General features: G+C 40.5%; 1 protein-coding gene across 5 annotated transcripts in view; it reads left to right on the top strand.

Moving 5' to 3' along the window:
* The window catches only part of LOC117518747 (arf-GAP with coiled-coil, ANK repeat and PH domain-containing protein 2-like), a 121,134-nt gene that overhangs the window by 24,469 nt on the left and 70,643 nt on the right, over nt 1-26,022 (top strand). For all 5 annotated transcript variants that reach the window (XM_034179965.1, XM_034179963.1, XM_034179966.1 and 2 more), the window contains exons 2-5: nt 10,702-10,759; nt 17,229-17,348; nt 22,320-22,373; nt 24,210-24,268. In XM_034179965.1, coding sequence (XP_034035856.1) covers nt 10,702-10,759; nt 17,229-17,348; nt 22,320-22,373; nt 24,210-24,268 — 291 coding nt within the window. The remainder of the gene's footprint in view (nt 1-10,701; nt 10,760-17,228; nt 17,349-22,319; nt 22,374-24,209; nt 24,269-26,022) is intronic.

Genomic DNA, 26,022 nt, shown 5'->3' with positions numbered 1-26,022 from the left:
GGCTCTTTATTAAAGTATTTGAGCAAATTGGTCCGTGCGTTACTAGAATGGTAAATCTTTCTTTGTCCACCAGTGTGTTTCCCAGTGCTTTTAAGCATGCCATAGTGTTGCCTCTACTGAAAAAACCAGGTTTAAATCAAATGGAGCTAAGTAGTTTTAGACCTATTTCTAAGCTCCCATTCCTGTCTAAGATCCTCGAGAGGGTGGTTTCAGACCAACTGACACTCTTCCTGGATCAGAATAACATTCATGACAGGTTTCAGTCCGGTTTTCGTAGACAACACTCTACGGAAACGGCTCTTTTGAAAGTGTCCAGCGACATTATGATGTCTGCTGATGCTGGGAAATCCACCGTGTTGGTTCTTTTGGATTTGTCCTCTGCCTTTGATACTGTTGACCACCAGGTCCTGCTGAATAGATTGAGGGATCATGTCGGACTGTCGGGGTCAGTTCTTTGGTGGTTTTTTCATATCTGTCTGGGCGTAGCTTTAGCGTTTTTGCTAACCAGATAAGGTCAGAGTCTGCGGACCTGTTATGTGGAGTCCCTCAGGGTTCTGTATTGGGCCCCATTTTGTTTTTATTGTACTTGATCCCTTTAGGTAGGATCATTCAAAGATTTACTGATGTCTCTTACCAGTTATTTGCGGATGACATCCATCTTTACTGCTCCTTTAAGCCTTCTAAGATTAAGAGGCTTGATTCCCTCCTCCATTGTTTGGCGGAAATTAAACAATGGCTAACGAATAACTTTCTTCAGCTTAACGCAGACAAAACAGAGACATTGCTTATTGCCCCTGTTGCCCATATTCCAGGTATTCAGCAGTACTTGGGAGACCTGGACCAGTCTTCTAAATTATGTCTTCGAAACCTGGGTGTCATTTTTGACAAAGACATGTCGTTGGTACAGCATTGTAAACAGCTGACGAGGAATTGCTTCTTTCAATTAAGAAACATCTCTAAGCTCAGGAAAATGGTGTCTCGAAATGATTTAGAGCTTATTATTCATGCTTTTGTGTCAACACGTTTAGACTATTGTAACAGTTTGTTTTCATGTCTAAACAAGAAGGGGTTGCATCGACTGCAGTTGGTACAGAACTCTGCAGCAAGAATTCTGACACAAGCTAACAGAAGGACTCATATTTCCCCAATTTTAAAGGAGCTTCATTGGCTGCCAGTGTCCTTCAGGATCAATTTTAAAATTTTGGTTTTAACTTTTAGAGTTCTACATGGCCAGGCGCCTCCCTATATCTGTGACCTTATCCAGCCTTATGCCCCTGCCAGGGCTTTGAGGTCTGTGGACCAAAATCTGTTGATGGTTCCTCGCACCCATTTTGCAACCAGAGGAGAGCGATCCTTCCAGGCTGTTGCTCCCAGGCTTTGGAATGGTCTCCCGCTCTCTCTGCGTTCACTGGACTCTGTCGATACTTTTAAAAGCCAACTTAAGACTTTCTTTTTTACTCAAGCGTTTGCTTAGCTTTTGGGCTGCTCTGTTATCCTATGTTATGTTTTATGTTTTTATGTCTCGGCCATTGTCTGATGTTTTGTGTGGTGTACTGTGCTTTTATGTTGTGAAGCACCTTGTGGCTCTTGTCTGTGAAAGGTGCTATATAAATAAAATTTACTTATTTACTTACTTAAGGAACTTCATTTGCCCTACATGGCAGAAGAAGAGATAAGCTTCAACAATGGGGAAAAAGACTTTTCATTGGCAATACTTATCATGTCTTTTAGTGTCTTTAAATGTATTATTTATTTTACCAGGTAATAGCATAAAGGTTCTAATAATTTATTTATTTTGTAAGACACACTTAGGATTTGATTAATTGTGTAGAATGAAAGCAGAAATTATAGTCAGTTAAATTATTGCAGACAGTCATTCCATTTGTGGATGGTAACTTATTACGGACACATACTGTCATGCAAAATAGTAAATAAATTGTGATGAAATTAATACACTTTAGCCATTTTTTGCAGTATGATAAGAGTCAAAAAGCACTGTTTTAGGCAAAGGAAAACTGTCCAAATTGCACTCAGAATGCACCAAATTGCACCTTTTTTTTCAAAATGCCGCACAGTCTGTCCACTCACGGAAAATGTTCAGTCAAAACATTTTCAGTTGCTTGCAGCCATGGGATCACTTCCCACCTGGTCTTTCTGTGTGGAGTTTATGTTCTCCCTCTGGTTGAATGGGTTTCTTCCAGGTGCACCGGCATTCTATACATGTTGACATATTTGGTCACTGTACGTCTTGCATCACTCTAAAAACAAGGTGTCAGATGCTACATAGACAACAGATTAACTCTGCGGGACTGCATACTTGTGCACAGATGCATTTACAAGCCAGTCTCCAGCGCTTTTACCCGCCCACCGCATCACTGATGCCGCGTTCTGTCGCTCTGCTTTTGCTGCGAAAATTCGCCCCGGTGCGTCATCAAATAGGAGGAACTTCCATTCTGCTCACCGGCTCCGGTTGTCAGTCAAGTTAATATGACGGACCTTGATCACACGGAGCAAGTTGTTGTGGAAAGCTGAAAAAATGTCATGAGACGTTCCCAATTCGGGGGGGAGTATCATTATTTCCTGCAGGAGCTGTGTCTGGATGATGGCCGCTTTCAGCAGTCCTTCCGCCTCTGCAGGACCCAGTTTGATTTATCCGATTGCAATCAGACGGATATTTATCCGATGTGAGCGATATGTATGTAACAGATTAGTTAAATCAAGAGGCGACGAACATCTACGGGAATCCTAAATCGGGATGTGCATCTCATTAATGACAGGGTCAAAATTTCCTCAGAAATTTTTTTTCTGCCAAATGTATTTGATCCATTATCAAAATGTTATCTGCGTGCGCACTGTAAAAACTATTAAGATGTGACGAGAGACGAAGGAGTGAAGGCAGCAAAGTGTCAAATCACACTCTTTTGCGCTGTCTGATTTAACAGGTGCACATCAGGCTGCGGCTCCGAGTCTGAGCACGGCATGAAAAAAATAAACATTCGGGTTTTTAATCATCAAAAAAACAAACAAAAAAAAAACCCTCCAGTCCCACATGCGAGCGGTTTAATTTAAATACATTGCGATCGGACGGGACATTTTATCCGATGTGAAAATCCGCTGTACAAAATCTGTTATAGTGTTTATTACATGGAAAAAATACAAAAACATTGGGACTTTTTTGTCCGGTGATTGCGACTATCTGGTTTATATGATGGCGGTTTAAGTGAGTTTTACTGTACATGGGACTGAACAATAAATTTACCTCTCAAATCTTTGATGATGAAGTCGGCTTCCATCCCACACGGCTGACTTTATTTTCCCAAATTTTTCTTCTGTTCGGATCTGAAGGGAATCTGTACGTCTTGAAGGCCTTGTTGGGTCTATTTGAGCATCCAAATGCACAACAACCCGGCATTTTCAGCAAATAAACAAAAAAAAATAGCTGGCTTTACATGCAGACACATTAACAGCGAACGCTACTTTGAACCCAAGATGGCACCATGAGTCATGTGACCGATTTTCGACTCGTCATGTCACCACTCTCTCTAATCAAGGCACTCTACTGAATCCCTGTCATGTTGTAAGATTAATACAATTTTGACTGGTATCAGAGGACTTTGTCGACACAACCAGGAGATGACAGTTGACAATTTAATTGAAGATTCTCCATACTAAACACTAAGGAAGTCATCTTCCTCCCCCACTAAATCGATTAGAAGAGCTGTGCATTTGTAGTAGGTCGAGAAACTCAGGAAATATTTACTTTTCTTACAATTATACCTTTTATTTCCACAAAATAAAAAACAGAATTAGAATTTGGGAATATTAAGGTATACATCTGTGAGTTCAAGTATAAGGTGGCTACTTAAGTTGAAGCATCACTTTTCAATTGTATCTAAGTTTTGTGTAAAATCTTGACAAAACAGCACAACTCAATTTTGTCAGAAAAGATGTGGTATTTCTTAATTACATCCACCAAGGACCTAATAAAATCAGCAGCATTTATTTATTTGTCTGTGTGTTTGTGTCTGTCTGTCTGTTAGCAAGATTATGTCAAAACTACTGCACGGGTATTGACAAACTTTTTGCCACAGATAGATATTAGACCAAGGAAGATTATGGGGTGGGCGATATAACCTAAAATTCATATCATGGTATAAATTGAACCCCTTCATGGTAACGGTATATATATCATGATATAAACTTAAGTGTAAAAATTATAATGCAAGTGTTCTGAATGGTTCCCTTAGCAACGCTAAAATGAGAAAAATAAATAAATGACAACAAAAAAAATAAAAACAGATATAATGTAATTTTGAGAACATTTATTGTGTGGATCTCAAAACTAGAGCTACGATTTGCCAGAAGGTACATCTAAGATGCAAGCCTAGATTTGATGTTGGGTCAGTGACTGAAGTGTCTTCTCTTGAACACTAGATGGCACACCCACTCAATACATGAACTGTTTTCAGGACAGAGACATTTCCGCATTTCCAAAATGCAACAAGACCCCCTCCCTCCAAAAAGTACTTAATTACCTCATATTTGAAGTGAGTCTGGGTAAATTGTCGTTCCCTGGCTGATGTGTTATTTAATGTATTGCTTTTTCAAACCCAAGGTTTGATGAGGTATTGGGTTTTATACCTCTAAAATGTTATTGGCAAGCCCTATTTTACCAATTTTGAATGGTTTTAGATTTATTGAAAGCAAGAATAATTGACAAAAAATGACTTATGTTGTTATATTTAATATCAAACTTTTCTGCATGTTTCTGTCAAAGTCTCAGTTAATAAAATAAATTATCTTGAAAAGGTTATAAATAATGTTGAAAAGGTTAAAACCACAATTTTTCCATCATGGATATAGCATTTGCTCTCACCTTCAAAAATGACAACACAGTACCTTTTAATTCAGTGAGGAAGAGGCCTGTGTCTCACATTTTAACACTATGACACTGACTGAATGTAAATTTACACACAGTAGCTTAGTGTTTCTGTCATATTGACAGTTTTGCTTTTTCAACATTTTTGAGTGGGATTGCATAACATTAACAGAATAACAAAAAAAATCTAAATATAAAAAACAATGTTTGAAAAAGAGCTGCCTGAACCTGAACTGATTTGTCGAACCTGCTCTTTTAAAAATTAAATCTGAATTAAAGAAGAAAATTTCTACAAATGATTGTGGGATCATTTGCAAACAGTACACAGTTTGTACAGTTGCTCTTTCCATGTGAAAATGAGTCAGTCTGTTTTTCCTCCTTCGACCAAACTTTGGAGCTTTTTGAGAACATGACGCCTTTCAACTATAATAAATCGTAACTTTCTGAAAGTACAGCAGCTACGGACTTTTGGATTTGGGATTAACTGGATTACTTAATGAAATATTTTAATGGAGGTTTTTTTTTCGGCTGCTGTTCAGAGTGCTCGCGCTGATTAGAGAACAGGCAGCTGAAGGTACAGTGACGCTGAAAACAGACGTTGCTGTTTTCAGCGTCAATGAGTTATGTTTTTCAGCATCATTGTGCTGAGCTGTTTGTCGGTGTCTCTGTGCTGGCTGCGTCGCACTCCTCACATGAACAGTGAGAGACACACCTCAGCTCAGAACACCCCACTCACCTCACTCAGCTCTCTGCAGCGATGGAGCAGCGGTTCACAGACACTTCACACTGAAGTTTTCCTGGATTGAAACCTCAGTGGGTGTTTTTGCGGTTAGGCGGTGGAGTCCAAATCTCTATTGTAGGCCAAATTTATACCGTATACCAGATAAACCGTACATACCATGCAGTCTTAGAAGACCATGAAATTTTGGAGGTGATCCGGTGTCGCTGACCAAATGGTCCCCCCTAAAAATCGGTCCACCCTGCCTTCAGTCTGCATGCATCATTTCAGAGCTCAGCAGTGTCATTTCAGAGCATCACCAGCAATAAGCGAAGTGCGCATCTTGGGCCGCACGGTGCATTATGGGTAGGCTACATTTTTCGGCTACCAACCCACAAGCTATGGCGGTGGAAAGCAGCAAGGAATGCTGTGATTTGGATCATTTCAACTGCTGGAAAGTTGACGATTTAAAGCATTTTTGTCAGCTCTGCGGATTGCCTGTTACAACCAGGACTATGTACGGCAGTGGACAGAAGCGGAAAGAACTGGCTTCAATCCAGAACTGGCTTGCGTGTGCTGCATTGTTACAGAAACTACGGTTATAGTGCCGACAAAGGAGGATGAGAGCGCTACTGTTGAAAATGACCAGTCCTTGTTGATAGTTGGAGACAAACAAATTTCTGACCCCTTGAAGGCAACTGACGGATGGTTAGACGAAGTCCAGAGACTGAAACTGTGGATATTGCAGAATATTTGTTAAGCAGGGATGAGAAATCGCGACTCCACCGGCTTCGTAATGATTGCAATGACGGTGAGTCTCACATATAACCTCTTTGGTGTCACGTTTGTTTTGATAAGATGACAGACATACAATGATATGTGCATGCATGCAGTTCATTTATAGAACATGTCAATTTTACAATATTACGCGCCACGTCATTCATGGCGCGACATTACAGTCATAAGCCGATGCACGAAAACAGCGTCATCAGCCACATTATAATTCGGCACAGTTTCAGGATATTGACATAATAAATGTGTGCAAGAAACTTACAATTTTAGTCCGTCTTTTACGTCCGTCTGGATCTTTCTTTTCTGTGGGGAAATTGTGTAGAATGAACGGAGGTTTACGACCATATTTCTTCTTTGTTTTTGTGTGGACTCAGCGGAGCTTTGCAATCTTGTGTTTTCAGCCAACTTTAAACTTAAATTCCGTTCAAGCATTTGAAAACAGCACAATGCGAACCTGTCATTATTGTATGCGTTGCTTAAGCCTTTGAAACAATTCCTGTAAGCCTCAACTTTCACAGTCCGCTAATGCTACTGTATAAGAAATTCAGTGGGAGCGATGTGAGTTTGGTAGTTGGGATTTTTGCCCCCGTTTGACCCACGCATGCGCAGATGCGTTGCGCACTTCGCTTATTCACTGATTATCACCTTGTTTGTCCTTCTAACTGCACTCCAGTCATTGTCTATCTCAGCGACAGATATCTGAAGCTTTTGTACAACAATCATTTCCACATAAATTCAGCATTATTTTGTAATAAAAGACAGTGGATTAGATTTTTTTGATGCATTCTTTGGTTTGGTTGTTGACTCTGCATTGTGTTGTTATGGATCTGTCCACTCGCTCCCCTCGGGATGCGAACTCACGATCTCTGGCATGGAAGTTGGACTCTCTAACTAGAAGGCTAAAACCCAGGGCTCTGGCCTTGTGACCAGAGAATTCTTTTTGAGCTGTTGGGAGTGAGGTTTACTAACTACATATGCACAGCGACACCTGCTGTCCTCCGTTACATAAACTCAATTGAAATGAGTGAATGTAATGCACTGGAAATACATCACCAACACTTAAATGGCTCAAAACTTTAAATGCACTTAAAGGAACTGAGTTGTTATGACAACAGTTAATTTTTGAGTTAGTTTAATTAATGGAAATGAGTGACTATAACTTTTTTCAAAGTTTGAGTTACATTAACTTAATTATTGTATTAAAATGGAGTGTTTGGTTTAACAGTGTAGAGGCTTTGAAGGATTACGTCAAAACTACTTCACGGATTCTCACCAAATTTGTGCCACAGATAGATATTAAGGCATGGAAAACTCCACAGAATTTTGGAGGTCAGAAATATCGACATCAGACATCTGTGATTGCTCTCAGTTAAACCCTCTTTTTGTGTATGATTTTGCAGTGATCGATACTGGCTTGCATTATTTCCTCTTTAGTACATATACAATGTAGTAATTTCCTTACACATATTGTTGGAGTCTATCAATACATCTTATAGTGAAACAGGTGCTTAAGAGTTGAAGTCTCTTTGTTCTCTAATACTCTTCTGCTCATTATTCAGAATAAGGCTGGAGATGCTCCAAGGTCAAAGCTATGAGGCAGCCAGTGGCCTTGATTTTCTTTTTGGCAGAGCCCATCCCTTTCTTATCCTCTGTCAGCACTTTCACAAGTTCACCCTGCAGGCTCATGTTATGAGTTCAGAAAAACATGATGTGTCCAAGCAGCTGCACAGAGTAGTGGACTGATAAAGTTTGTTAGGCATAGATTTCTAAGGTGTTTTCCTGTGACTTCTGCAGGAAAGGTTGGCTGGCTATGCATCAGTTTCCACTTGATTAAACGTGGCCCAAGACAAGTAGCTACTGTTGGCTCCTGACCTGAGTTGGGTTTTTTTTCCATGTAGGACAGAAAAATAAGAATATGACTGAGAACTACGACTGTGTAGATGAAGTGTCTTGTCCAAGGACAGAAATGGGTAGTGTGACTTATCAATCCTGGGTCTATGTATTGGTAGTACAACGTCTATCCCACTGAGCTATTTGCTCTGTTTCTGTCATTAAACAAAAAGCTAATCAGTTTTATTTTAAATATTTTATTTCATTGGTATATTTGTTGAATTGGACTAAACGCATTCTAATTCGTATTATGTTACTTATCCTGTACCCCCCACATGTTAAACACTAAAACTACTAGCGAAAACCCATATAGAATGTGCTTCTGTGATGGCTTTAATTATTTCCTCAGCTTGCTGGTATTGTTGGAATTTAATAAGCTGGGATAGTATGTTGGGACGCTGTTGTGCGGTCTTCATTTTTGCCAGCAAAATATGTAAAGTATTAATGTGGAACTATGTAAGAATTGGGCATTTTCTCCTGAAGTCAGTCTCTAGAGAATGTTAGCAAAATACTTGTGGTTCATCAAATAAATATTTGCCTGTAGTATTTGAGAAAGGCAAAAACACAGCTTCTTGTGGAGTGTTTAGGTTTTGACAGGGGGTAAAGGCTCAGTGAAAGGAAAGGAAAAGAAAGGAGTGTTTCCTAAATGTCAAGGATGCTTCTTGACAACAAACATAAAATACAAAACTATTGTGACCATTATGTGATTGTGCAAGCAGCACATGGGAAAGCTGATACCTTCCCCCTCCCCAAGCTGTCCAGAGATAAGAAGATAAGGTTACAGATACAGTGAGTGCTGCGTATCCCTTGGAGTGCAGTTAAGTCAACTATTAACTAATGGAAGTCGTATGACAATTCTTTTGAGAAAAGCCACGAAGACACTCATGACATTTCTGAAGGAATTACAAGTTTTCAGTGGCTGTGCTTTCTGTAATACCGTTTGCCTTGAAAACATAAACCAAAAAACAAAACACTGTTTAAAAAGAGCATGTTAAATTGTTGCTTGAGTTCGTCAGAGTGCATGTGAAAGATTGTAGCCTGGATATGTAATTTTGTTGGCTTCTTTTTTATTCTCAATAAATGTTTCATGTTGTAAAAGTTAACACCGTTATAATATTTGCATTCTGATCAGTTCTGCTTCTGTATCCTGCAGTATTTAGCAATTCATTTATTTATTTTTGCTACCTGGAAACTTATTATTGACTCACCAACATGGCCTGATTTTTCTTTGTCTGTGACCAGATGTTGGCAGGTGTCATGATGACACCAACATGAGAACAAACAGCTGGAAGGGGTTGGCACATCCACTGTAGTACTGCAAGGATGTTCTTAATCTCTTTGCCTCATACTGATATATGATGCACATGCATACATCAGATAGCTAAAAATTCTAAAATAAAATGTATGGGTGGTGGGGGACACTATTAAATTGCAATTATCAACACTGTTGAACTTCATTGAGTGCAACAGAATAATAAGTCTCAAATCTCCATAATCACTGTTATAATAAACACACACTGAGAGAGTGCGCTAACTGCACCAATCAATATACACTGTTTTATTGTCCCTGTAATAGGGAAAAAAATACCAGTATGCAGATTATTCAGGCTAGCTGGATGTTTGGAACTAGCATCAGCTTGTGTCTGTATGTTTCTGCTTATGTAATGTGTGAGCATTGTACATATAACATTACTCCATACACTTTTTTAAAATGAATATCATGGTAACATCTAATATACACACCATCTCAGATTGTTTGACAGAAATCTAGTGAATACCAGGATTTAGTGAGAGGGAAAAAATGCCAAATAAGCCAGCTCATTGAAGTTCCTAAATATTGTGTAAGAGTTGAGTGTGTTGGAATACCAAGTGCTTTGGTTCATTGTATTTACAGTGTGAGAGCATTTTCGTAAATGTCTTTTAAAATTTCACCTGCAACATGTTTGCATGTTGATTAGCTGTTGATTAGCGCCCTCTAATGTTGTGTTTGTTTGCAGTTGGCCTGAAATGATAGTTTATTTGGTTTATTTCAACAACAATAAGAAAGACAACAGCTGCTTAATAATAATCTATTAATTGTTTTCAGTCAGTTATCAGTGAAAATCACAAACCTTGTTATCACAAAGATTTTGAAATAGACTGCAGATTTTTCATGTTTGAATCTGAAATACAAAAATGATAATGAACTCCTGGTAAAATCCTAATATTTATATATCATAGGGCCACCACTTGATAATTAAATTAATTTAGAACTTGTGTGCTGTTTTTTTGACAAGTCTGCAGTAAACCAAAAAGTTTAGACAAAAAAGAGAACCATTGAAAAACTATCCTCAAAATGTGCATGTGAACTTTTCTGAAGGTGATTGTATTGACTCATGGTTGCACTTCATTGCAGTGTTTTTTTTTTTTTTTGTCTGCACAGAGCCACCATAGAAGATGTGGAGGGGGATGTCTGCGAGTTGGAATCCAAGCTAGACAAAGTGAGTATCCTCCATGTAAAGCATTGCTTAATTTTTCATTTGCTCTCCCCTGTGATCTGGCAGTTATGAGGCCATCATGGAAGTGCTGTGTCAAAGGTTTTAGTTCTGCATGTGTATCTGGAAATGTGTGAAGAAACACATTATGTTGTTGTCACACTGTGACAACACCATAATGAGAGCTGATGGATTCATTATGTATTTAAATATTTTGTCCAGTGACAAAATCGCGTAATGCATCAGTCTTCCATGGATTTTGGACTCGTATGGACGGATGACGTCACTTTTCCACTGACACCACACAGAGCTGCATTCATGAGTATAATTTTCCTGGTTTGAAGACATATATGCGCACTGAGGGGAGCTGGAATTGAGCGGGATTTGCCGAGGTCTGAACGCAAGTATTTATAGAATCCACCTAGCCTGGGGATCTTGACGTCATACTGCCTTGCTACTTGTCCGCTGACAACGTCTTCCCACTGTGCTGGTGTTCAGTATAGCTGCACCAGCAGGGACAGCAAACAACCTCCTTTCTCTGCTGCGTCTTCTCACCAAGAGAATCTGCTGGGTGCGCTGACATCCAGATAAAAAAAGCACAGTTCAGTTAACTCTAACTTTACCTAAATGAACAGTTCTCTGCATGTTTCTGTGTAGGCTGTCAGTTGTCCAGGTGGTTTCCGTAGTAGAGAAGCTTGAATCTTCGACTGGACTGGGTTGCTTGATGCGAGGACATTTCGCTTCAAATCGCAGAAGCTTCCTCAGCTAAAATTCTTGCTCTGGAAGTCTGACTTCTGTCTGACTCTTGTAGAGAAGAATAAAACAGAAGCCAACAAAAGCTGGAGTTTTAAACCTAACCAGACCCCTCCTACTGAGAGGCAGACTGCTATAGTCTAGTGACTAAACAATAGCTCTAATTAGCAACTATTGTGCTGTAGTTAGCACACCTAATGGCAGGACGGCTGTCCCTCTAATGATGGGATGGATGCCTTTCTGATGGCTCCCTTGATGACGTGAATGACTCATTACCATGAACAAGAGACTGAAACTCCTTTGACCTGAGTACCCCATTGTAAACAGGGGATAAAGTGTGTCTCAGACCCCCTCCCCGGTTAAGGCTGGGTTTCAAATGTTTCACAAAGAATGCCTCCTTGACCCCTCTCTCAAACCATTTCTTCTCTCTGGCTAATATTTTAACTTCCTTGTCCTCAAACGTGTGGTTAGTGTCTTTAAGGTGGAGGTGAACCGCAGACTGAGGTCCACTGGCGCCCTCTCTGCGGTGCTGGTATAGCCTTTTGTGTAAAGGTTGCTTCGTTTCACCTATGTAGTGTTCGTTACAGTTTTCCTGACATCTGATAGAATACACTACATTGCTCTGTTTGTAACTAGGGATCATGTCCTTAGGGTGAACTAATTTCTGTCTCAAGGTGTTAACCGGTTTAAAGTAAACTGGGATTTTGTGCTGTCTGAAGATCCTCTGTAGTTTTTCCCCTACTCCTGCTAAATAAGGGAGAGGCATGAGTATCGTAAAAGTAAAAAACAAGTAGAGGACAAAATGGAAAACAAACGTGTATCCACTGGCAGGCATTGACATTAAGCTTTTTAGTGTACTTGTCCATAGGACAAGTAACCCTGGCAGTTTACTTGTCCTATAGGAAAAGCTGGTTGTCCGGACAAGCGAACTGCTTCTCTACTGTGTGTTTTCTGAATTCATCACTGTTCAATGCATGATCATTTGCCAGTATGTATTTTATAAAGCAAATCAAATTCTTTTATTTCAACATTTAAAAATTACTTACTGGTCCACAATTGAAGGAAAATCCCAACGGACATGGCAGTATATTGTGTTGTCCTCTTCCTTGTGCCCCAGCTACAGATAATCCTGTGTCCAGCTACTCACAAACTTCCTCTCTCTTCCTTTCTCTTCATACCTCTTCTTTGAAGCTTCTACACTTGCAGGTGTTGATGCTTTGCGTTTGACTGGTGTTTTCCCTATCTGGCCCGGTTTCGGAGGTTTTAGAAAAGACATTCTGTTCAATATATTCTTCAAAAGGCATGTTAATCGATCCGATGTTCGTAATCTAATGTTTCCCGCCACAGCATCTTGCAAGAAGATGCTACAAACGTACACTCCATAGAGTGGTCTCGTGCACACATGATACAGGGTTCTCCCCAGAAATCTTTAGTATAGCGGTGCTGTTGGCAGTTATCACCTGAGGCAGCGTGCATTGCGAGTCATTTTGACTGGTTTTAGATGCATTGGAAGAAAGAATAATAGACAAAAAATTACACTTATGTTCTAATATCAACGTTCTTTTTTGTATTTTTCTGTCTATGTTAAGAAAATAAATAACATTGAAAAGTTTAAAAATACATTAATATTTGATAATTTGATATAATTATTGGAACAATGGTTTAATTGAACAGTGGTTTTCAGTTCAAAGAATATCACATGACAGAGATACTTCAACTGTTTATTGACAGTACAATGGGGAATTAACACCAACTGCCAGCCAGTGTGGTTTACCTGCAGTTGCAAAATTCAGTCTTCCAGCCATTTTGGCAGTTAGTGAGCACATACAGATATTTTAGGCTTTGAGGATTAAACACAGAAATATGATTGCAGGAGGGCCGTAGAAACTGGATGGTTGATGGAAACAGTCAGAGCTCCGTCATGCCTGTAGTTTGTGTTATTTGGACTCAAAACATAACATAAAATTTAACTTGAAAGTGTTTTTTTCTGTTAGCTTGTGTTCACACTGTGTAAGTACATAAGAATGGACCTCATAAGCAAAGAGATTTAGGCTGCAGGTGGAATCAGTACACTCAGCCAAGAGATACCAGATGCCACAATTTTGCCATCTGTAGTGTGAATTACTGATTATGACACTAAGCTGTGTTTTGACTTGTAATATTTTGCTTTCCATGCTTAACACATTTATACGAGAGGCTCTTTTTTGTATTTAAGATTTTGGTTTCTGTGCAGTTCTTGTTTGAGAATATTCTGACTCCTTTTGAACAACATCACAGGTCTCATAAGAAGAAAACTGCTGTCATGAGTTTCTTGTTGTTCACACTGTGTTGAAATCCTACAAACCCCAGGAATAATTGCTGGAGTGAATTCATAAGCCTGCCTCAAAAGCAAACTACTCCTGAAAGGCTTCCCTGCTGAAATGAGAGTAGGTTCATTTGCTGAGGGCGAGACCTAGCGCTTGGGAGATCCGAGTTCATTGTTCCTGGACTTACAGTCCTGAAGCGTCCCACCCTGCCCCCACCCCACCGCTGTGACTCAGCCCGGTCTCACTTCCGCTCTTGACCAAGAGAGGAAGGATCTGTTGGAGGGTGTGCATGCATTTGTGAACACAACTACAGCTGTGTCTGTGTACTGTATGTGTTGGTAGGCGAGGCTGATTGATGGCGTGGTGCAGAGACCAGCGTTAACCTTGTATACTTGACACGCACGCACACACACACACTAGGGATGTTACAGATATAAAAAAAAAAGCCACGGTTCGAATCAGATACAGTTGTTAAGCCATGGATCGGATTGTTTTTCTTGGATCAGAAAAGAGAAAGAAACACAAAAATCCAGACAAATACTGCTTTACTTTGCTTTTAAAAAACAAGAGCAAACACAGATTTCTGACATTCGCCAGTCCGGATCTGGATCACCTCCAAAATTTAATGGAGTCTTCCATGCCCTATTATCTATCTGTGGTGCACATTTGGTGAGAATCTGTGAAGTAGTTTTGAAGAAATTCCTCGAAGCCTGTATAAATCAAATCAAATCAATTTTATTTATATAGCGCCAAATCACAACAAACAGTTGCCCCAAGGCCCTTTTATATTGTAAAGCAAAAGCCATACAGTAATTACAGAAAAACCCCAACGGTCAAAACGACCCCCTGTGAGCAAGCACTTGGTGACAGTGGGAAGGAAAAACTCCCTTTTAACAGGAAGAAACTTCCAGCAGAACCAGGCTCAGGGAGGAGCAGTCTTCTGCTGGGACTGGTTGGGGCTGAGGGGAGAGAATCAGGAAAAAGACATGCTGTGGAAGAGAGCAGAGATCAATCACTAATGATTAAATGCAGAGTGGTGAATACAGAGCAAAAAGAGAAAGAAACACTCAGTGCATCATGGGAACCCCCCGGCAGTCTAAGTCTATAGCAGCATAACTAAGGGATGGTTCAGGGTCACCTGATCCAGCCCTAACTATAAGCTTTAGCAAAAAGGAAAGTTATAAGCCTAATCTTGAAAGTAGAGGGTGTACGAGGTCTATTAGAAAAGTAACGGACGTTTTTATTTTTTTCAAAAACTATATGGATTTGATTCATATGTTTATACGTCAGCCAAGTTTGAACCTTCGTGCGCATGCATGAGTTTTTCCACGCCTGTCGGTTGCGTCATTCGCCTGTGGGCAGGCTTTGAGTGAGCACTGCTCCACCCCTCTCGTCGTTGTTTCATTGCGAGGAAATGGCAGAATGATTTGGGCTTTTTTTCCATCAGAATTTTTTCAGAAACTGTTAGAGACAGGCAGCTGGAAACCATTCGATAAATTTATCTGGCTTTCGGTGAAAATTTTACGGGCTTCACAGAGAATAAGGAGTGTTACTACAGCTTAAGGACAGCCCACAATGGCGCACGGCGCGCCGCGCTCCAAGCCGCCATCGAGAGGCAGAATCCGTGAAGTGCCAGGGCCTCATGCCCACAGTTGGTCGCAATGTTTGAGATGCTGTAATTGTGTCTGTGAGGATAAATAGTTTTGTTGTTTGCTTTATTGCCTCAGAAACAATTATAACCTAAGGTGGGGGTACACAGTAGTGTTGTAGGTGTAGTTTTGCCTCCCACCAAGAAGGTCCAGGTTTGAAGCCACCCATGCTCCCATTTCTGTATGCATTTGGAGTTGCATCAATAAGGTTGTCTGGCATAAAATATTGCCCAAATCAACACAAGGCTTTGTGCTGGGTTTGCTGTGGTGAGCCTGATGCCGAATGGAGACAGCCAGGAGACGACTTTGTCGGCATAATATTGGAAGTAGACCCAAACTGTCGTGGTGGCACTTGCACCGTCAGAACGTTTTTAAGAAGTGTCCAAGACTATCGCCATGACCTGCCATGATTTGAATAGTTATGGTGGTGTCATGGTCAAAAAAACTTTATGTGGTAACAAGGCTGCTTCACCCAAGTCTTATAATAGTAATGAAAACGCTATTGTTTACTCTGAAATCACGTTGGCAATATTCTTAAGTAAACAAACATATATGTAAACACAACGGGCGATATGGAGGTGCTGCAGTGATTGTCATGTCCACACATTGCACAAGTCTGATTTGTTTGAAATGTGGGTTAATTTGAAACAGTATCACCATTCATCCATAATGAAACTGTATTTTAAGGTGTAAGTTGTAAAATTTAAAAAAGACATGGAACATAAAAGATATCAGGCATCTACTAAGAGCTCAGGAAGAAAAAATGCAGCAGCTGAGCATCTGAGTCTTAGTTTTAGTTTTTGGCTCATAGATCATACTTTGTTTTATTGTGATTTTGCTACAAGTTGTACTTAGGAATATTTTTTTGCATGTGGCTAATTGGAATTTTTCGAGAGGTGGGGATGGAGCAGTTGTCTGCCTGGGTGGTTACAATCCAGGACCCAGGGTCGTTCCAAGGTGCCGTGGATGCAGTGAGGCGTACACCGGTGTAATTTTACTGCAAATTGTTGTCATGAATTGTGTACTGTAAAAAATGTTTCCATGTTGGGAAAAGAAGCATTTATTTTTATTTTGTTTTAGTAAGCTTTCAGTGATCATTTTTTTCCTGATTCTCTCCCCTCAGCCCCAACCAGTCCCAGCAGAAGACTGCCCCTCCCTGAGCCTGGTTCTGCTGGAGGTTTCTTCCTGTTAAAAGGGAGTTTTTCCTTCCCACTGTCGCCAAGTGCTTGCTCATAGGGGGTCGTTTTGACCGTTGGGGTTTTTCTGTAATTATTGTATGGCTTTTGCCTTACAATATAAAGCGCCTTGGGGCAACTGTTTGTTGTGATTTGGCGCTATATAAATACAATTGATTTGATTTGATTTGATCAGTTCTTGACCCCCAAGGGTTTGATTAATAACATTCCTTAAAATTAGGTTTGCTAAGTTGCTTCTTAGCCTGCAGAAGCACATCCATCCTACATGTCATCTCCTGTTTCAGAGAGAATGGGAAATAGCCATGTGTTCTAAAATTATGTCCAGTGAGTCATAACGGACAGATGTGCCTGTTGCTAATGTCCAAGAAGCTGACAGGACATGTTTTCTTTGACTTTTGAATCTTGTTAGAGCCACTTTGAGAAAATGTCCCGTCCTGATTCTAGTTTTTCCTCAATCAAGTCTTCTCATCCCCTTCCTGGTTCTGTTAATTGGTGATATTCTTTCAGGATTTTCAATATACACACTTTTGTTCATATCTTTCTATTTTTGTTTTTCTCCATCCCCCTCTAGCTGGTGAAGCTGTGTATTGGGATGATTGATGCTGGTAAAACCTACAATTCCGCAAACAAGCAATTTGTCAATGGCATCCGGGAGCTCGCTCAACAGTCCACCAAAGATGAGGTCATTGAGGTATGGAAGAAATTATTTGTATCAACCTTTAAGAATACGATAGGATAGAAGGGACACTCCTTTTGTTGTGTTTTTGTTGTTGTTTTTGTTTTTAATATTACCATTCCACTTAAAAGCATATGAATAATCCAAGACTTTTTTCATCTAAACAGAAAAGAAACAGACTATGCCGCCCATACATTATCTGAAGAGCAGTTTTGAAGCTGAAATAGTGTGGTTGCCATCTTTGCAGTGCTTAACTATACAGTGAGGAAAATAAGTATTTGAACACCCTGCAATTTTCCAAGTTCTCCCACTTAGAAATCATGGAGTGGTCTGAAATTTTCATCTTAGTTGCATGTCCACTGTGAGAGACATAATCTAAAAAAAAAAAAAAAATCTGGAAATCACAATGTATGATTTTTTTTTTTAAATAATTTATTTGTATGTTACTGCTGCAAATAAGTATTTGAACACCTGTGAAAATCAATGTTAATATTTGGTACAGTAGCCTTTGTTTGCAATTACAGAGGCCAAACATTTCCTGTAGTTACTCACCAGGTTTGCACACACTGCAGCAGGGATTTTGGTCCACTCCTCCATACAGATCTTTTCTAGATCTTTCAGGTTTGGAGTTTCAGCTCCCTCCAAAGATTTTCTATTGATTTCAGGCCTGGAGAATGGCCAGGCCACTCCAGGACCTTGAAATGCTTCTTACGGAGCCCCTCCTTAGTTGCCGTGGCCGTGTGTTTGGGGTCATTGTCATGCTGGAAGACCCAGCCATGACCCATCTTCAATGCTCTTACTGAGGGAAGGAGGTTGTTTGCCAAAATCTCACAATACATGACCCCATCCATCCTCCCTTCAATACGGTGCAGTCGTCCTGTCCCCTTTGCAGAAGAGCACCCCCAGAGTATGATGTTTCCACCCCCATGCTTCAAGGTTGGGATGGTTTTCTTGGGGTTGTTCTCATCCTCAAACATGGTAAATGGAGTTGATTCCAAAAAGCTCTATTCTGGTCTCATCTGACCATATGACCTTCTCCCATGCCTCCTCTGGATCATCCAGATGGTCACTGGTGAACTTCAAATGGGCCTGGACATGTGCTGACTTGAGCAGGGGGATCTTGCTGCCCTGCAGGATTTTAAACCATGACAGCATTATGTGTTACTAATGTAATCTTTGTGACTGTGGTCCCAGCTCTCTTCAAGTCATTGACCAGGTCTTCCTGTGTAGATCTGAGCTTTCTCAGCATCATCCTTACCCCACAAAGTGAGATCTTGCATGGAATCCCAGACTGAGGGAGATTGACAGTCATCTTGTGTTTCTTCCACTTTCTAATAAATAATCATAACAGTTGTTGTCTTCTACCAAGCTGCTTGTCTGTTGTCCTGTAGTCCATCCCAGCCTTGTGCAGGTCTACAGTTTTGTCCCTGCTGTCCTTAGACAGCTCTTTTGTCTTGGCTATGGTGGACAGGTTGGAGTGTGATTGATTGAGTGATGAGCGAATGAGCAAACCTATGGCTTGCAGGATATTGTAAGATTAACATACAGGTGAGCCCCGTTAACTCACGCAAATTGGGGTCCACAAAATCAGACCGCAAGTTATCTGAAACCGCTTGTTAATAGAGGTGCACCGATCAGGATTTTTTAGGCCGATCACCGATCACTGAAATTTTAATCTGCCGATACCAATCAAGTACATATTTGAATCATGCCCAAAATAGGAATATAGGTCTAATGTATAGGACTATTTTTGTATTAAAACTTAATGATGAAAACAAAAAACATGCATTCCAATAAAGACACTAGAATAAACTGCCAACTTTTGTTTTATTACACTGACTTTGTTCTACCAGCAAGCTTTTTTTTTCCCCATGTTTCATGTTGCTCAGGTTACAGTCTACAGAGAATATGTTGAGAATGTAAAATACAGCCCTCATTCTATGGGGTTAAAATTGTCTCATTAATATTTGTAAATGCACACAGGGTGATCTACAAATAATCATTGACTTGCAAATGTGTTCAGATATCCACAAATGCAAATTTCATATTTGTAACTTGTAAATTGGTCTTTGCAAATAATGTTGTATTTGCAAATATAAAATTTAATTTGTAAAAAAAAAAAAAAAATTATGTTTGTAAAACTGGAAATTGTATTTAAGAAATGAGTTTCAGCATTTGTGGATCACCAATTACATGCATTCATCGCTTTCCTCTGTGACGTAATTTTGAGACATTCTTTTCGCAAAATCCACAGATCCACAAACAAATGCCGACTGATTCACAAATACACACTCACGCACACTGGATATCCACTAGATGGCAGTGTGGTTCCATTCATTACACAGCAGTCCATTTAAATCTCTGAGCCATTTGACTCATTTTGACTTCTGATATGAGCTGGAAGGACATGGACTACATTAGATGATGGCGACTGCTCTCCTTGTCCGTCCAGCTCATATCAGAAGTCAAAATGAGTTTACGTCACAGATGAAAGCGTGTCATGACAGGACCAAGCGCTCCCTGCACTACTGCCTGCACTGTTGTGATCGGTCCTTTTGCCGATCACCGATCAAACCGATCAAGGCGTGATCGGCCGATAATGATCGGTGCCCGATCGATCGGTGCACCTCTACTTGTTAATGATGCTGACCAAAAAATATACAGTATATTATACAGTAGTCAAAATTTTCAAGGTCCACAAATCGACTGTGAGTAAAGCTAAATCGCGACTTAGGCATTCGTGAGTTAACGGGATTCACCTGTAGTATTCTGGGTTGGGCAGTGGTTTTCATAACTGATGACTGGTGTGTAGGTTTGAAAACGTATGATTGGCATACTGTCTTCATAATACCGCACCATCAGTGGACCAAATGTCACCAAGCTGCCTACCAGTCACTGCTAACCTTGTGCTAATATCTAAAATTAAAAAATGCCATAATGTCAGTCAACAGAAATGCTGGAGCACTGACTACTTAGATGGTCATTTTGTTCAATTAACTGCGCAACAAGCCATATTATCTCAGATAGCTATAGTAAAATGGTCAGAAAGGACATGCAGTCACAGCAGAGAGCATCCTCCATTACTGGGGCCGACTCAAGTCATACTGCTGTCACTAAAAGTGACCACGCCCCTAATTATTCAAAACTTTATTGCTTAAAATAGCTTAAACTGATGGGTTGATACAATATAAAGTCTTTTTCACCCCCTTTCGAGAGGGTGGTACGTGTGTTCTATAAGCTCAGGTCTTCTACAAAACGCCTGGGAGTTTGAAGGTTTGGCGCAGTATCTTAGCTGTTCCTAGGCTGGCACTCTTCTGGGCAGAGACCTCTGATGTGCCTGGAATCTGCTGGAGTCATTTTTCCAATTTAGAGGTTACAGCTGCTAGTGCTCCTACCACTGTGACCACTTTGGAGTTTACCTTCCATATCTGCTCCAGTTGTTCCTTCAGCCCATGGTACGTCTCAGTTTTTTCATGCTCCTTTTTTCTGATGTTGCTGTCAGCTGAGATTTCCACATCGATCACAACTGTGGTCTTCTTTCCCTTGTCAACCACCGCTATGTCTGGTTGCTTGGTGTTCTCAAGCACCTTTGGTGGCGTCTGCCATCTGGATTTAGAGACTTCTAATCCGTATGCCGCATACATGTTCCTGTACACAATTCCTAACACTTGGCTGTGCCTCTCAGTGTACGCTGTCCCAGCTTGCATCTTGCATCCTGCTGCTATGTGCTGGACTGTATCTGGGGCGCATTTTTCATAGCCTGCAACTTGTGTCCTGTCAGCTGTGGTAGACTTCTGCCTTTATGGATCTGGTGCTTAAGGCTTGTTCTTGTGCTGCCATGGTCAGAGCCTCTGTGTTGTGCTTTAGGCCAGCTTTTTGTAGCCACTAATAGATCTTCCTCAAAAGTTTGCATACCCTGGCAGAGTTTTTGGATTTTTGGCCATTTTTCACAGAATATGAATGATAACACAAAAACTTTTATTTTCACTCACGGTTAGTGGTTGAGTGAAGACATTTATTGTCATTTACTGTCATTTTCTGGAAATTGACATTTATTGTGTTTACTCTTTTTAAATCATAATGATAGCAGAAACTACACAAATGACCCTGATCAAAAGTTTACAGTTCTTAATACCATCTGTTTCCCCCTTTAACATCAATGACAGCACTCTAAGGTAAGTCTGCATGGAGTAGACAGTTCTCAAAAACTGAGTGACTGTGCAAGAAGGAGAAGAGTGAGGAAAGACACCCAGACAACCCAGAAGAAGTTATAGGCTTTTGTGGCTGTGGCCAATAATTTCTAATTTAATCTGTTTTAATTATTTTGTTATAATTATTAGTTTAGAACATACATTTGCTAAAATTGCCATTTATTTCTGAAATGAATGTGGGTTTTGTTTTTTTCTATAATCGACAAAACGTGTGTGTCTGATGCACGCACAAAAATTTCCCGTTGATCCTCAGAGATTCAGGTTTGCACCAGGTCTACTGTCCAGCCATAATTGGAACGATTAACATGAGGGACCAATGTAGCATTTTCTTATGGTGGATAAGATGTACAGTTTAACTGGTTGGTGAAATTCTAACTAGTTCAGTCACCATAACTGTCATAATTTTTACCATGATGTCATCTCAAACGGCAGCGCAGACTTTGTGAGACACTGTGGTAGATCGTTGTTAGAGTTGGTCTGAATGGCCCAAATTTAAGTAGGTCAAACAACAAAACTCTTTTATACAACACCTAAAAATGTTGCACTGGTTCCCTGTGTCAGTCATTATTATTGCGGCTGGACTCCAGTCCTGGCACATATTCAGAAACATGCTTATTTTTATTTGTTTCTCATACAGTTTTCCGTTGAATGGTATCATCTGGTTATGATTATGCATGTGTGACTCATATTTTTTCTCTCTCTCTCTCTCTCTCTCTCTCTCTCTCTCTCTCTCTCTCTATGTTTCATGGATGTGCCTCCTTTTTGTTCTCCACAGTCCAGTCTCACGAAGTTTGCCGAGAGCCTCCAGGAGATGATCAACTACCACACGGTATGCTGCTGTTGCCTTATTAACATGGATGCACAATTTTCTACACATAACAGAACCAAGATGTAGGCTGGCAGCCGTGTAGCATTTGGTTTATTTCAGGTTGGGAAGCATCACATCAGTCTAGCAAAGACAAAGTGGGTTTGCGTGTGCGAGTACAAGGGTCACTGGTTTCAGGAAGGAAATGACAAACTGTAAAAGAAACTGCCCTGTACCTCAGCGTGGACATCATTCTTTTCAGTTATGAAAAACATTATTCTGTTTCTAGTATGGAAAATCCATGGTGCACATGGAAGAGAGGTGATCCCATTTTGTAAAATCTATCTCACAACAAAACAAAAATTATTTATTTATTTATTTTACAGCGTGTCCCAACATGCACTCGACTTATCCCATTTAGATGATTGAACAGTGTAAAAATAAGGCACTGTATCTGTTGGTCTTTATCCTCACCTCAGCAGGACAGAAACTGCTTACAGAAACCATTTCTTATCCAGATTCCCTTTGTTATCCTCCTTAGTTGTCAGATTCTGGAAAGAATGCCACTGACATTTGTAAGTAGAGGCTGTTTCAAATTTTTTTTTTTACTTCACTATGGTAGTTCTCAGTCCAGTTGTCTTGATTCCATCAGTAGTGTGTCATGTTTTTGTTGAATAAGAAAAAATTTCACTGAACACAAAGTTGTTGGGCGGGGGGGCAGCATATACCCGCCGGTAATCAGAAACAATTTAATATGGAGAACAACGGTTCTCTTTCTTGTAAAAGAGTGGCAGATATTGCAATTGTAGTAAAATCACGTGTAATATAGAACATTTATGTTGTCTTTGTTTCAGTGAACCAAATCCTTGGACCTGGAGCACTTTTTCACTGTATGCAAGTATGTTAAAGAAACAGAGAAATATCCTAAAGGCAGTTTTGTGTTCTTCTCATAAACCTCTTGTTTTTAACGGTAATAAATCTAATGTCTTGACTACAGCTGTTGCAATTAAAAGCTGGATAAAAATTTTTTCCATGATACACAGTGGAAAACTTTAACATGCATGTTAACAATCTGCTTCCATGCGGTTGTTTGTTAGGTTTGGTTCCTTTGCGTTATACAAACTATTGTGGTTTCACCTTTAAGCCAAACTAACATTGCCTGGGAAAATCCTGGTTTGTGAAGATGACTTGTGTCTTCTTAAGTAGAGACCTAAATTCCAAAGGCGCAGATGTCAATGAATCAGCTGTTGAGACTTTTTTTCCCTTTTCTAATAAGGCTTTATATTAGCCTCTTACGCTAGTCCCCTAAAACCCTCAAGGAGCTGCAGTGCACGCCTGACACTGACTCAACAACGGAGACTGCAGTCAGATCAGCTGACTTTTAGATTGTTTTTTTGCTACTCAGCAATCTTTAAGCACATGATCTCCTGACACACACTGTTCAGTGTGCTTGTCCCTGACCTGAAGCACTCAGATCATATTTATTGTTTCAGTATGAAATTGCACTGAAGCCCCTTTTTTTGGTAGCTCATTAGGCTGATAAGTTCAGAATCACTACTACCAAGAATAAACAAATTACCTAATTTCTCATGTTTGTGTGTTCAGCAAGGCAGTCTACAAAGTCGGATTGTTTGCAATAGTTTCAGCTGAGTGTAGATTTTCTTAATTGGACCATGTGATTTTTACCAAGGATCCTGCTTTTTCTGAAAGGCACAGAGTAATTTTTGGAGCAAATCCTGGAAAATAAATACAGTTGCTGCTGTTTGTTGCATTCCTACAGAAGTGTCTTAAGAAATGCTTACATTGTTGAACTTGCACAAAGAAACACATGAAATAATTATCCGGCCTTTTTCCCCCCAGATATTGTTTGATCAAGCCCAGAGATCAATCAAGACCCAGCTTCAAACGTTTGTCAAAGAGTGAGTATTAAATTGAAGAGGTAGTATTCTCAATGGATGTTCTATATCTAATACAGTGTGTAAAGGAAAATGAGGTCATTTCAGTAAAATCAATAATCTATTCAGTTTGATGTGCTACTTCCAGACAGACATTTACATCTTGAAATCCAGACAATCTGTAGGGGAGCCAAATTCATTGACCTTTATTCCATCATTAAGGATTAACAGTTTTTGCCGCTGGCACACCAGGGCTGAGCATCCACACAAGCAGCTCCTCTCTTAGGGAAAAGCACAGCATGTTCCATCACAATTACCCGCTGCCTTGCTCAACTTATATTTGGCTTAATCTCATTTACCCTGATTGCATGAAAGATGAACATAGGGCATATAGCTTGAGGACTCTCTTTGTTCTGCTCAGAATATCACTCCACCAGTTAAATTCAGTTGTACCACTGTGATCCAGAATTTCTGACTTGCAAAAAATGTGACTGAGGGAGGCTAAGACGATCATAGTTTTAGTAATGGTTGAACAGCAGACGGTGGTTGACGTATTGGTAAGAGTAGTATCTCACTCGGCTGCGACTGTTGGAGAGTGGGTGGAGACAGAAAATCACGACAAAACAGGCAAACTGGCAACAATTTTTTAGTTGGAATCTCACAGAATTGGTACTAACAACACAGCAGTGCATGTTGCCCGAATGTGGGCTGAATGTCACATGAACTGGCAGTGAAAATAGGGCCAAAAAGTGCAAGCAGTTTGCACACATAGCACCGAAGTGGCGCTCGAATGCCGCACAGCTTTTTATAAGACTGTCGAGCACCACTCGCGCAGCCGTCACACGTGCAAGGATTTGCACGCGTATGCTACGCAGCACTCTCACAGATGTCAAACATCACTTGAGTGGCTAAAATGATGACGTGTTTGCAAACAAAGGGCTTAAGGTGCGGTTACACATAACCAAGACGCGTTATGAATGTCATTTTTCTGTCATTCGTGACACATTCCTGACATTCTTAATGTGACTTAACGCATCTGAATAGGTTTCTTAATAGTGCGTGTTGGTGCGTCATATTCTTGATATTCGTGGAGCATGTTTTTGCCTCTCAAAAAATCTTCCTCAAATGTCACACACCACCCTCATTTTGTCTCAGGTCGTGGAGGTCGCAACTGAGCGTGTTGATCCATCTTGATGAGTATTGATCCTTAATAGAGCGTGACAACGTTCGTAGTGGTTCCTGTGATGGTTGTTGGAGCCCAAACTGTCACGCGTGACACGAAGTGACACGGAAACTGTCAAGTTTTGACACGACATGTAACGCGGCGTCACATTTCACTGCGCGCCACGAAGAATCAGTTTTCTGTCACATGCGCACAATTAAACTCAGTTCCAAATGTTGTTTCACAGTTCCTGCTGAAGCTCCTCAGGACGCTCCTGCAGGTGTTCCACCTGCTGTTGTAACCAATGAGCGGGAGAACGAGTCTGAGCCAGAGGAGCGAGAGGAGACTCACGTGCAGCCAGACATCTCTGCACCTCCTCCAGTCCGGCAGAGGAAGAAGCACGCGCACAATTAAACCCTGCTGCACCGCATTCAGTTTGATTGCTGACACCAAGTCGGCTAAAAGTCTAAATTCAGTGCTCTTCAGCACGCTCCTGCAGGTGTTCCACCTGCTGCATTTGCCTGATGTTTGGGAAAATGCATGAGACGAGAGCTGCATGAAGCCACACATCTGGCTCTGTCCGTCTCCTCCTCCTCCTCTCTGCGCCACTCACAAA

The sequence above is a fragment of the Thalassophryne amazonica genome, chromosome 10 (genome assembly GCF_902500255.1).
Source record: "Thalassophryne amazonica chromosome 10, fThaAma1.1, whole genome shotgun sequence".
NCBI classification, from domain to species: domain Eukaryota; kingdom Metazoa; phylum Chordata; class Actinopteri; order Batrachoidiformes; family Batrachoididae; genus Thalassophryne; species Thalassophryne amazonica.
The sequence above is the reverse complement of the archived record's forward strand: the minus strand, read 5'-3'. Positions and strand labels throughout refer to the sequence as shown.